This window comes from Gopherus flavomarginatus, chromosome 19, assembly GCF_025201925.1.
Source record: "Gopherus flavomarginatus isolate rGopFla2 chromosome 19, rGopFla2.mat.asm, whole genome shotgun sequence".
NCBI lineage: Eukaryota > Metazoa > Chordata > Testudines > Testudinidae > Gopherus > Gopherus flavomarginatus.
The window spans coordinates 13,518,888-13,532,675 of NC_066635.1; the positions used below are offsets into that span (position 1 = coordinate 13,518,888).

At 43.4% G+C, this 13,788-nt stretch overlaps 1 protein-coding gene across 1 annotated transcript in view; it reads left to right on the forward strand.

The window, feature by feature from the left end:
• Window positions 1–9,210, forward strand: part of SMTNL2 (smoothelin like 2) — a 49,767-nt gene extending 40,557 nt beyond the window's left edge. Inside the window, exons 8-9 of the mRNA XM_050929345.1 lie at window positions 1,294–1,445; window positions 7,592–9,210. Coding sequence (XP_050785302.1) covers window positions 1,294–1,445; window positions 7,592–7,718 — 279 coding nt within the window. The 3' untranslated portion in view covers window positions 7,719–9,210. The remainder of the gene's footprint in view (window positions 1–1,293; window positions 1,446–7,591) is intronic.
• The last annotated feature ends 4,578 nt before the right edge of the window (window positions 9,211–13,788 follow it).

Sequence of the window (13,788 nt, forward strand, 5' to 3'; positions counted from 1 at the left end):
TTGCTTAGTTCATTTGAAGTCAGTGAGACTACTCACATCATTGAAGTTAGTGCTTAAGGGCTAGATTGTTTAAAATATGTAGGCACTCAACTCGCCATAGGAGTTAGGCGCCTAAATAGCTTTAAAAATCTGGCCCTCAGTGCTTTGCTGGATTGAGGTCTGGATTGCGTGTGTTTACAGGATCCATCTGACATTTGTGCACTCTCTGCTAATTGCAGTGTGTGCCTCCTTTATTATATATAATGAGATGCGGATAGGGCTGGAGATTACTTGGTAGTACTAGTACCTGGAGACCAAGACAACTGTTATGCCGTAGACCAGACTGCTCTAGATTGGAGTTAGAGATGTTTCATCAGATTAAATGCTTGAGGTTAAATTCTCCCAGTTTCAGCACGTTCATATCTATGGGATGGCTCTAGTGTAACTGAAGAGAATCTGGCCTGGAAGAGGTCCCATTAAGAGTTACATAGCATTAAACTGCATTGCCTAATGCAATTGCCAGGGGAGAGGGACAATTTCCTAGATTTATAAGAACAAAAGAATGCCCATTCCAGAGTTTCATTCTGAGAAAACAAAATATAATTGTTGTTGAACTCAAAACTCAGGGGTATATTCCAACTGCTAATGAAACCATTAGGTCTGACTTCTGTATGGTGGGGAAAAGTCTAGCAGCACAAGGCAAAAGAGCCCAGCTCCATTTTGTTACATGGGTGCAAATCCAGAATGACTTTGGCTCTTTGCTGTAACAGCAAATGGGCCAGTTTCTGCATGGCCCTACACTGTGTGCAGTCCCAATGGGCCAAAGTGTCCCCTCATTAACCTTCAGACAATGCCCTTAAAGTTCACAGGGCTATTCAGAGTGCAAGTCAGTACTAATCTGACCCTAAATGTATAGCAAACAATACAGGTTAGTCTTTATACGACACTAAGCACTGCACAGAAAAATACCATCCTCCGGTTAGCGACTACTCCACAGGGCTAAGTAATGCTCTCAGTTTAGAGTAGACAAAAAGAGAGTCTGATCCAATGCCCATTGAAGTTAATGGCAGTCTTTCCATTGTCTTCATTTGGGCTTTGGATCAGGCCTGTGGACTACACATCTGCTTTGCACCTGCACTAACTTTCACAAAAGGGCTGAGGATGCCAATTCTCCTCTTAGCCCAAATAACGTAATGGATGTACAAACAAGGAAACAAAAACCATAAGGCATCTGCTGCGTACTCTGCATGTTCCCTTTGGTGAGTAAGAGAAGGTCACGTACACAGCCCTGAAACTCTGTTTGCATTCTGACAGCACCTTGATCTGCAGAACTTCTCCTCGAGTTGGAGTGATGGGATGGCATTCTGTGCCCTCGTGCATTCTTTCTTCCCCGAAGCCTTCGATTATAATGCGCTTGACCCAGCTAACCGCAAGCAGAACTTTGAGCTGGCATTCACCATGGCTGAGTGAGTATCATTTTAGATCGCTCTGAAGTGCATCCAGTTAAAGTCTCACAAGACTGTGATCATTTCTCTTTCATACACTGCATCACAAGCTCACACTTGTAATGCCAAAAAAAGGGAGTAAGACTTTACAAGACATCACATAAAGCAAAAGGCTCAGGAATCAAGAGAGGCATTTTTAGCAGATGACTGGTAATCAGTAAGTTGTTGCAAAGAAACTCCAGGGCTCTGTGTCTTTGGATTCATGCACTCAGATTCTTGCCTGCCCGCTCCAGTTCTCCCTATCAACCACATTAATCCCAGAGTTAAAGCATTATATACACAAGGGATTTAGGAGCATCAGTACCATTTGAAAATCTCACCTTCAGCACTTAGGAGCATCTCCCCCATGATGCTTAGCACCAGACTATCTATAAAGCACTTACCACTGCAGCTTCTAATAGCTGGGTCCTGCTTCCACAGCAATCTATGGCAGTCTTGCTACTGACATCCGTGGGAGGCAGGACTGGGTCTTCAGAGTGTGGGTACATGCACTAACCAGAAGTTCTGATGCACTTTATTTAGGTCTGGAAATTCATGGTTTTCACTTTAACACTTTCTGGAGACTTAACTTGATCTTTCTTTTGCACACCAAAGAACTTCCATTCAGGTTCCATTCAGTAGCTTAAGTCAACCTGGGCTGTTGTCTAATCAGATGTTGTTTCCCTCTAGTCCTTTGAGGGAAATAAGTTAAAATAGCTTTTACAACTTCTGCTGACAGTTATTACTGCATGTTCCCGACAGGTGGCTTTTCTAAATCCATGTAAATACCCATCTAGAAAGCTCTTAAACCTTATAAATTTTATTAATTGAGATTTGGAAAAAAACAGAAATGGTCTTAAGATGGATTACTAGTAACTATGACAAAGTAACCAGATCAGACCATATGACTCATAACCGTTGACAGCCTATTGGATTTCAGTGTAGCAGAGGACAGAATACATGCACTTTCCTTGAGACAGCTGGAGGGTGGGTTGTACAAGGTGATTTACATGCAGTGGAAAATACAAGCAAACTGAATTTAAAAGAAGTTATTATTCCATTGTTAGAAAATTGGGTCACTTTAAAAATTACTCTCAGCCAGATCCTGTAAATTGGCGTAGCTCCGTTAACTTTAATGGTGTTACACTGATTTACAGCAGCTCAGGATCTGCTCCTCCAACTTTAACTTAGGAGGTCAAGGATTCTTTGCCTTTGAGTTGAAAAGTTTAGGATACGGAACCAGGAACCAAAACAACAGTCCCAAGAGTCGTGATACCATGGTGCCTAATCAGTCAAACTCACATTTACAGTACTCTAACTCAGCAGGTAGGAGAACTGCCTTTTGGCATCCCCTGCAAGGGAACAAGAGTGGCTATTGCAAGGACACTTGCAATGAGAGATTTATCCCCCTCCCACACACCTCTCAGTGAGCTTGTCATGGCAAAGTATGTGCAAGACACAGCCAATGTCTTTATTTTTCTATAGCTGTAAAATGATGTTGATCTGTGAAATAAACACAAAATTAAGTGGCAAAACAAAATGTAAAACATGCATCGGTCAAGAGGCTGCATGTGAGTGGTCTTTGAGCAGACACTAGTTGTGGTGTTAACATAGGAGATAGCAAGTAAAGTGGAATGCAGTACCAAAGCTCTTTTACCGGTCCTGCTATGCATGCTTACAGTATGTATAGAACCAGTATGCCGCTGACATATATACACAGCATGATTCTGTGTACTTGAGTTTCTGCAATGGACAGTTTTCTTGAACTGAATTTCTCCTGGCTTTTGGGTGACTAAGGAACAAACACTCAGACCCTCATGTTTTGTTGTTTTTGTTTTAGTGGAATACCATTGTTATTTAGAGCAACACTTATTTTGCTTTGTGAAATACTGTTAGGAGGGAGGAAAGTTATGTCTGTACACTCTTATCATTATAAATTAAAGCAATTAAAATGTCAACAACAGAGCCCTAGGCTAACACACACATTTGTCTAAGGGCCCATCTTTGCTGGGGAGTGATTTGTACCAGTGTAGTTAGACAGGCACAAATCTCAGTGTAGATGTGCTGCACAAGTGCAACTTAGTGTGGTTTGAAACTGGAGTAAGCTGCAGCATGGCTTGTCTACACAATACGTTAGTGCGCATCGGTGGGGTGTGAATTGTAGTGTACACCAGCATGCTATATGCTAACTGGCCCACATGCACCCTAACTGAAAGCTAACCTACACTAAACGATCCTTAGTGAGTGCCGAGTCCTGTTTCAAACAGTACTATGTTAACACGCACTAGGGAACTTTTAATGCACACCAGCTGGCTCCACACAGGCCAGTTAATGTGTAACGTTAGTGTGCACTAGAATTTACACCCCACAGATGCAGACTAACACACAGTGTAGACAAGGCCCCAGTATTTATCAGTGCAGTACATTTACACTAGTAGTGGCACTAGTGTAGCTACATTGGCACAAATACCCTTTAGGTTGGTCTATATTGGGGTACATCTACACAGGGATAAAAAACCTACGGCTGGCCCTGGTCAGCTGACTTGAGCTCATGGGGCTCGGACTCTGTAAAACTGCTGTCTAGATGTTCAGGCTTGGGCTGGAGCTCAAGCTGCAGGACCCTGCAGAGATGGACAGTCCCTATGGTCTATGCAGCAATTTGTAGCCCCGAAGCCGGAGCCCAGGTCAGCTGCAGCCATGCCACGGTCTTTTATCTCTGTGCAGACATACTCTAAGTCTCTTAACTAGGACTTGAAAAATATTCAGTACTATTTTGTTCCATAGATGGTAGCAAGAAAAGAAAATCTACCAAGAGATGCTGTCTGGCGATTATAGACCACAGAACTCTCCCAGTGTCACACGGAGCACAGGTTCACTTGCTATTAAAGGCAGAGCTGAGTTAATTGTGTTTCCCAGCTGCAAAGGTCTGCAGATACATCCCTCCAGACTCCTGCAGCTGTTTCTTCTATTGCAGGCCAGTGGGAACTTCAGATGATGTTTCCTCTCTTTCTTCCCAAGAGTAAACAGCAGGAACAAAGCTTTGGCACAGTCAGCACTGTCAAGACCAAATCCAGGCTAATGAAGGTGCAGATGGCCTAATGGAGAATGTAGTATTAGCAATATTCTTGTTAAAACCCTAGTATGTGCTAGCTCATTGTAGCTTCATAAAGGACCTGATGTCTGAAACCCTGTGCTGTGCTATAAAAGCTAATCTTTCCATTATGCCAGAAGTCAACATGTACTGGGAGCGTTCAAAGTTAAAATCAAGAACCAGACAGCAGCCAAAACAAATCACAAGAAAAGCTCTGAAGTGTTACAGTTTATGGAAGGTGGCTCATTTTAACAGTTTAAAGCATTCCATTAAATTCCGTTCTGCTGTTTTCTGCACAGAGAAACATTTACTGGTCTTAAGGGGTTTGACATTAGACTGAAGCTTTATTAGGTAATTGCTGCAATGTAAGTGTGTCATCTGAGTGGGATGATTTTATAAGCACTTCATTTTAACCGGCCTTATAGTGTTATTTCACTGCTCTTTGGGAAATTGGTTCTATATCCTGTATTTGGACAGAGAAGAATCTATATCCTTTCTAGCTTTTTATGATACAGGTAATAGGTGACTCTTACTGAAGTTTTCCAGTAACCATTAACAAAGAAATCGATATTTACAGAACAAAGAAACTAAGGTTTACAGAAGCCTCAGGGAGTTAGGCATCCAAGTCTCATTGACATTTAGTGGGAATTGGGCAACTAATTCTTAAACCCCTTTGAAAATCCCACACTAATACCCAATTTAGATGAGGCTTGCATGCAAATCTAGCTTCTCTGGAAAGATCGAAAGGATGCAGCAAGTGGTTTAGTTTTCTGGAGTGAGATTTGCAAGTCTCCTCCTATTGATGTTCATGAAAGTTGACTTCAGTGGGAGCAGAGAGTGGCTAGCGTTGTGCATTTCTGAAAAATCTCAGCCCTGGTTGTTAGGGGAATCTCTGTAAAACACATAGAGGGATAACACCACGCAGTTGCGTCATCCCGCGTGTTTTGGCACACCGGCTCAGTGAATGAGACCAGCCAGGGGTTGCTAAATTCATAACAAAGGGGAATTTTTCAGCTATTTGGTAATTTTGTTTAATTACAGAAGGAAGGAATTTTTAAGTTGCTTGACCCAATGTAAACATGACTCATACGCAGTTGCTGTGCAGTTTAACTCGGGTAACAATAAGAACGCTCCATTGGGTACACAGTCAGATTCAGCATGCTCTTTCCAAACAATCACAGGATGCAGCAATGCACAGCTACAGGCACCTACAACTTTTGATGTAGCGTCAAACACTGTTACACTGATGTACAGTAGGGACCCCTCAGAGTGAAGTTTTTCAAATCAAAACTTCACTAGAACTGGAATCACCATTTGCCATGAAGCGAAACTCTCACCATAAAGGCCATGCACCGTATTTGAGCTCGCTGCAAGCGAGGTCCGTCACAGATAAATAAAATGATAGGGGAAGATAATCTTTCCTATGCGTGCGGCTGATTAACAATCACGAGAGTGAGCATCACGATTTTTTAGCAGATTGATTTCTGACATGAACTGTAATAGAATGCCTTACCTCCCAAGTGCCTCTCATTGCACGAGGTGGATCTGTACAGCCCTGGTTTAGTCTCCCCTTTTTCTCAGGACTCTCTTAGGTTTCCTTATGGTTAACACCACCCCAGCCTAGGGCTGGTTTAATAATATTTATGGTTCAAAACAAAGTCCTCAAATAAAGTCCATCACCACCACACACAAGTTCATACTCAGCTTTAGCATGCACAGCCAGTCCTGGAGCAATTTTTCTGTCCCCGTTGGCTCTTCACCAAGCAGCCACTCTCAGCCTTCCTAGCTGGAATTCAGCCTTCTCATGCACTAGCCCTCCCACAGCAGCCTCACCAGCCTGAGCTGAGAGATCAGTGGGTAGTCAACCTTCCCCTACTATTGACTGCCCCTTTATAAGGCCCACGTGCTTTCCTTTAAGCCTAGTTGGGTAGCAGGTAATCAGTCCCAGGTGCACTGGACTTCTCCCTCCCTCTCGAAGGGACCAGTCAGCCTGTGGTCCAAACCCAGCTTTTTTCATAGCCAAGATAAATGTGGGCTGGACCAGAAGAGACTCCGAAAATTCAGTAGTAACCTATTAGATAAGAGGTGCCTGTGGAAATGTCAGCTTCCCCCTGGCTGTTGTTGACTCTGACCTTGGTGCTTTCTTTTAGAGCAGAGAAAGATTGGTGTGTCATTTCCTTCCACGTCACTTGGGCTCAACTGGACAAACCTTTGTCTGCCTAGTGTGCATCATTCCACAGTTCTTCTGTCACCCCAGGCCTCAACAGACATCTCCCCTTCTGCCTGATCTTGGATCCTAGCCTATCAGCCCTTGAACCTGATGACTATCCAGGACTGCTGCCTGGGTCACTTCACCGAAAACAAACATCCAGGCCTTCCTCATGAATTCCCTTGCCACTTCACTTACCCCTGTTGTCCTCTGCAAGCATCCCTACTGGCCGGCAGAACAGCCCCTGGGTTTCCCTCTGAACAACTGGAGTGACCCAGGCTTCCTTTCTCCTGCCAGTGGGAGAAGCGGATTTGCAAACCTGAGGGACTCTGCTTGCTGAGGCCCAGCGAGAGGCAGGGGAACTATGGCATGATGAGAGACAGGGATGCGGCCAGAAGAGCATTAGGGGCTTGATCTGAAATCTATTGCAACCAATGGAAAAAAAATCCCACTGAGCTTTGAATCAGACCATGAGTTAGGGTGACCAGACAGCAAGTGTGAAAAATCAGGACAGGGTGTGTGTGTGTGTGGGGGGGGGGGGTGTAATAGGAGCCTATATAAGAAAAAGACCCAAAAATCAGGACTGTCCCTACCATGAGAAAGAGAGAGAGAGAGAGGTGGAACAGGAATTTTCTCTGGTTATAGAAAATGGCAGCCTTCAAACTTGACCATTTCAGTGTTAACTACAATGTTATATAGATTTCTTTGAGAGAAAATTCCACTATTTGATACAAGCCCAAGTGATTCCAATACTGGGGTAGCAAATGGATACTGGAAATAGTTGGCGATAACCCTTTGTTTGATGGCTCTGTTTTGGGGTTACTGCAGGAAACTGGCTCACTGCGACCGCCTGATAGAAGTGGATGACATGATGGTGATGGGACGCAAGCCAGATCCCATGTGTGTTTTCACCTACGTACAGTCACTATACAATCACCTGCGCCGCTTTGAATAAACCCACTGGAAAGCTTGAACACAACCCCATACTGAGACGACCCTGGTGTTTTCTCAACAAAAGGAGAGCAGTGTTTTGAGAATAGAGCGCGGCCATTATTGTTCACTCAGAAGCTTGTTATCGTCCCTATGCTTGCATTCAGTCATGTCACTGCTTACACTGTTACCAAGCAGGGCCCCAAAGTGTTGATCACAGCAGTGGGCCAGTATAACACAGGAAAAGCATAGGGAAAGGCAGAAATCGTCATTCTGGTGCTAGTGATAAGTTGTTTTAAATACAGTTGTGTTAAAAGATTGAAGAAAATTAAATTATAAAAGTCTCCTTATAGTCAGCTTGGGACACATGGCTCTGTATGGTAAGAGCATCTTTGCTTCAAAGTCATTCTCTCCTACCATAGTTTAAGCCACACAGGATAATATAGATATGTTTTCTACTTCTCTGTCCAGTGTAGCACACAAGAAACAGAAGGAAGTTTACACCAAGACTTCACAAAGGAAGGTAGTCTCTCCTCTAGTGAATACAAGTTATCACTGCCCTCAGGGGTGTTAATTCTGTTGTGTGTGTGCGCGCACAACATAACAACCGCTGGTGGGGGTTCTTACAAATCAGTGGCCCATATGGGGATTGAAACCACAGCACGGCCTTTGCCACGTAAGCTAAAGGAGTTACACACTTCACCTGCAGCAGTAGTAGGCTATTATCTTTTATCTGCATCAGCCACTAGAGGCAAGGGACACAACCCACTTAGCATCTGAGCTCAAATCCCCATATAGGCTATTACTATGTAACAAACTCCATCAGCATGTGCCAGGGGGTGGGGGGGTGTCAAACCTAAAATCTTTTGCTCAAGTGGTTGGTTGAGGTCCTGGCTTAAATCCTTGCTAAGGAGGCACGGGAAGAGTGGGGCTGTTACTTGTATGCATTTATGTACATGGTCATAACTTCAGTGCTTACAAAGTGGCGAAGGTTAACTGCTCAGGAGTCCTATTTAACAGGTGTAACTCAGGCAGCAGCAGAGGAAGCTGGCCAGAAATGTGCCTCCACTCCAGCCCTAGGCACGATCTCCATGACCCATTCCATCCTCGGCCTCCCTGCTGAGGGAGTCTGCTAAGGTGCCACTAAACGATTTGGGAGTTTTGGATCACCTGGGACTATTTCTGACCTCAGTTAACCCTCATTAACCCACAGTAACCCCATTAATTTCAGTGGTGTTATTCGAAATTTACACCTGTGGAAAAAAGAACAGACTCCACCCTCTAGCTTCTGTTCACTAGATCAGCAGCTTTGCTTTTTGCAATGAATGTAAAAAACTGAAGTCCCATCCCCCACAGAACAAACTAATAGAAAGTACAATAGAAAGCCAGGCAAGCAGATTGCTCTTGCTAAAGGATGTTTTTTTACCTGCATCTGTTCCTGTTCCTCACAGATATTTATAAAAATGACTTTGGTTCTGTATTGACGACCATTTATAATAAAATATATGTCAAACTCCTTTTGGCTGAGTGCTTCTGGCTGATTGGTGGATACAGTGGGAAAGAGATTCCCGAGAAGTTTTTTCAGAACAGAAATATATTTAGAATTTAAAGGCAAAACAACACACTGGGGCCCATTGTGATCTCAGTCATAGGGCTGTAAATCCAGAGCAACGTTGTTGGCTTCAGGACATGACTGAAACCGCTGGGTCCTACTGCAGTACAAAGGATAGTATATTTAGTAGGCTACAACTATTTGCATGGTAGAGACTATCACAGCTGCTCACTCTCTGAGTGCTGTGCTCCTTACTAAGCCGCCTCCTTCATCTACACTGAGATGATCCACTGCAAAGGATAGCAGCCTAGGACTCGGACTGAATTCAAGTCCCCTCTCTGCCACTGATATCCTGTGTGACCTGGGCCATGTCACTCTCAGCCTCAGTTTCTCATCTGTACAACGGGGAAAAACAGCACTGTCCTACCACCCAGGGGTGTTGTGAGGATAAATACAATAAGATGTGCAGATACTATGGTGATGGGAGCTGTATGTGTAGCTAAGATAGATACAGCTTGGATTCTGTCCCATAGATCATCCTGCTTCTCCTCAGTTGACTTCTAGAGCCAGCAACTGCTGCCTGTCCCCCCCTTCCCCACTTTACAGAAAACTGGCAAGATTTTTTTAAAAATGTAAATATTAGTTGAAACTACAGTTTTTAAGCATGTGCAGCTCAAACGCCAGACCTGCTAAATATCCCAGGCCAGATCCTCAGCTGGGGTCAGTCACCATGCCACCAAGTCAACGGAGCTACAGCACTTTACAGTGTTGGAGCTACAGCAATCTGGCCCAACTACGTCACCACATTTCCCTTCTGCACAATGCACAAGCGTACTCAATTGAGTCAACGTAGAGGGACAGGAGGCTGGACTCTCACTGCAGGATTAGGAGCCAGCCCAGGAGGGATAATGATGCTAACACTGATTGCTAAATGTACCATCCCTGGAGGATTTTTACTACTTTGGCCACACTCCTATTCCTGTTGAAGTCAATGACAAAACTTCTGTTGGTTTCAATGGGAGCAGGATCACTCTCTTCCTTATAAGAACTACACCGTCTGAGCAACCACTACAGAACCAGTACACGTCAATGTGCGTGCAACTGTCGAAAAAATTACTAAGCAGGCTGAGATGGTTCAGGCAGGTCCAGATCTGTTCGTCCGATGGACTGAACTCAAACGAATTTATATGGTCAGGTCTTGGTTTGCTGAGTTACAGATCTTCTCCCCCTCATTGCCACTTTGTCTCATCTTATCCAGCCTATTTTGTTCCAACGTCTGAAGCAGGACTTACAGATACCTTACCGAAATAATTACATCACAAGCCTAGGGCTGAGCCCCTCCTGTGCCCACTGCATAGCAATGACCAGGCAATAGCTACGTATTTTCTCACTACAACAACTTTCTAAAGTTTGGTTGTTCTAAATTTTGGGCCAGTGGATAAGCTGGTGTAAACATGGGAAACTCCATTAATTTCCAAGGCGCTGCTCTTGAGTTACTCAGCCTACATATGGGGGTAGGCGGGAGGCCAACAAGCAGAAGAGCTGTTGACTATGTAGTTACACCCCACCACACACACATACTTCCCTCATGGTTTTCAAAGAGAATCCCTCAAACAGGAAACACACACTGAAGTTTCCTAGTTGCACTTCAGATGTGAAATGCTTTGTACCCCCTTCATGCTAAAAAGTGTTGCATCAATTCAATCAGAGAGATGAGCTCAAGCTATACCATTCCAATCTGGGTTTCAACTTTCCCGAAGTTCAGAAGAATTTGGATGGAGCGTTTTCTTCCAATCCAAATAGTTTGGACAGAGTTTTGGATCAGGTACCAAACAACCCAAAGTTCAATGGCGTTTGGACTGGGAGTTTGGCTCAGGCCCCATCTCTTGTAGAATATATTATTGCCCAATATAAACAAAGCTGGAGCTCTTGCTTTTCTAGCAGACTGAAAAAGAATAAGGAAAAGCCATTAACTGAATACGTAAACTGACAGTTCAAGCTGGAGAGCATCCTGCTGTTTATAATGCAGATATCCTGTTGCTAATGTCACAGTGGAAACAATTTGAAAGCCTTTATGCACATCTGAAAAATATAAGGTGCCACTGGCGCCGCACCCCGGTTACCGCTATCCTTCTAGCTTTTACGGAAGTGGACAGAGGTTTGGCAAGCTTTTGCATACTTGTCAGATAACGTTTTGGTGTTCTGAGTTTTAACAGTCTTGAATGACCAAAATCATGATGGAGATTAAATGTATACGCACAACTATTGCTCAACAAAATGTGTTCTGAGTAGGAAAGCTCTAGATTCTATTTCACAGTAATAGTCAAAGTCTTTTTCCTGTTGAAATGCTATGAAAGAAAACTTGTCTTTAGAGACAGAACTTACTGTGGTTACAGACCTTTTCTCACAGCACAGCATCAGTATTGTCTCCATTAACATGGCCAGTAGGGCAATACAGTATGATTCTTACTAGCCATATACCTTGCATCACCCCAGATTCATTCATATAGGCCCCCACTCAAAGGGCTTGCGCTCCATTGATTTCAATAGGACATAAGCATGGACTTAGGTACTTTGCCAAATCAAGGCCAAATGCAAATCTACTGAGGCGCAGAAAGCTGAAATGACTTGCCCAAGGTCCTCCAGCAAACCTGAGTTATATTCCTGGCTCTGCTACTTGTATGCCCCAGTTTCCCCATCTGTAAAAATTGGGATAATGATAGTGACCTGTTTGTACAGAGCTCTGTGAGGGTACATCCAGACTACTCGCCGTATCGGCGAGTAGCGATCGATTTTTCGGGGATCGATATATCATGTCTCATCTAGACGCGATATATCGATCCCTGAATGCGTTCCCGTTGACTCCGGAACTCCACCGGAGCGAGCGGCGGTAGCGGAGTTGACACGGGAAACTGCAGACGTCGATCCCACGCGGTGAGAACGAGAGGTAAGTCGGAATAAAATACTTCGACTTCAGCTACAGTATTCCCATAGCTGAAGTTGCGTATCTTACATCGATACCCCCCCACAGTGTAGACCACGCCTGAGATACACTGATGATAAGCATTACTAGACAGTATTTGGTCCTGCCATGAGGGCAGGGGACTGGACTCGATGACCTCTTGAGGTCTCTTTCAGTCCTAGAACCTAAGAATTAGAGAGAAGATATATTCATGACGCAGTCACAGGACAAACAAACATTGTGCAGCACCAGACCTTCTCTCCTTCACTGTTTCAGACATGGCCACTGACTTTGTCTTTTGCATTTAGCTAGCAGCAAGTAACTATTATCTTACAATTATGTTATATTCTTGGACATTTGTTTGAAAGTAATAGAAATATTAGAGCTCATTACAAAATATGAGCCCATTTTCAACTAAATTTAGCTTTGTCTGAAGTTTTTTTAAAATCAACATTGCAAGTTTTGAAAATTTTCAAACCAGCTCTAAACACACACACACACACACACGTTGCACTGGCAACTTTTACTTATTCTTCATTTTGTCTGCTTTCTCAATTTGTTAATAGTATGTGACCTAATTTATAATGAAATATATAACTAGTTCTGCATGTGCTTGCACTTAAAGGCTTCGGTTTTAGGGACACCTCTGCTGGGATTTCTTTATTTTATTTTTCTGGCTCCACAAATACCTATTCTTAGAAAGGGAGAGTAGGAGACCGGCATCTAATAGAGATTAACATAAGTGGTGTATATCTGATTCAATGGCAAATGGCAGTTTTGAAATAGACAGCTCACGGGTTTTCCAATGTCCTTCTAAAATTTTAGAGCCAGTCCACAATGCATACAAAAGAGCAATCATATTATTCAGTGGCAACTCGAGCCTCCTTGTAAGGCCAGATTATTTTGCATTCAATTTCTACAACACTCAACATGTTATATTTTTCCTTTTCAGAGATTTCCTGGATTTCACTGTAACTGATTAGGGGGCCCAAGCCTGCAAATCCTCACTTTTGGAGCAGGGTTTGCACACTGAGGCCTTCAGTAAATATAGTTATCAAATTGTAGGCTCCTTAGGATAGAGATTTGTCATGTTTTGTTTGGTTGTAAAGCAGGGTTTGGCAACCTTTCAGAAGCAGTGTGCCAAGCCTTCATTTATTCACTCTAATTTAAGGTTTTGCGTGCCAGTCACACATTTTAACATTTTTAGAAGATCTCTTTCTATAAGTCTATAATATATAACTAAATTATTGTTGTATGTAAAGTAAATAAGGATTTTTAAAATGTTTAAGAAGCTTCATTTAAAAGTAAATTAAAATGCAGAGCCCCTCGGACCGGTGGACAGGACCTGGGCAGTGAGTGCCACTGAAAATCAGCTTCCATACCGCCTTTCTCACACATGCCAACTGCCATAGGTTGCCTATCCCTGTTGTTTAGATAGGTGTGGCTGACCCTTTACAATACAAGATCAGCTGCTCACTACCAATAACAGTAACTGAACATTTCCCTGCTGTACATCTAAGCATTTGCAGTAGAACACTGACCTCTAATGGCTAGAAATCAGTTCAAGATCACTCTGTGTAG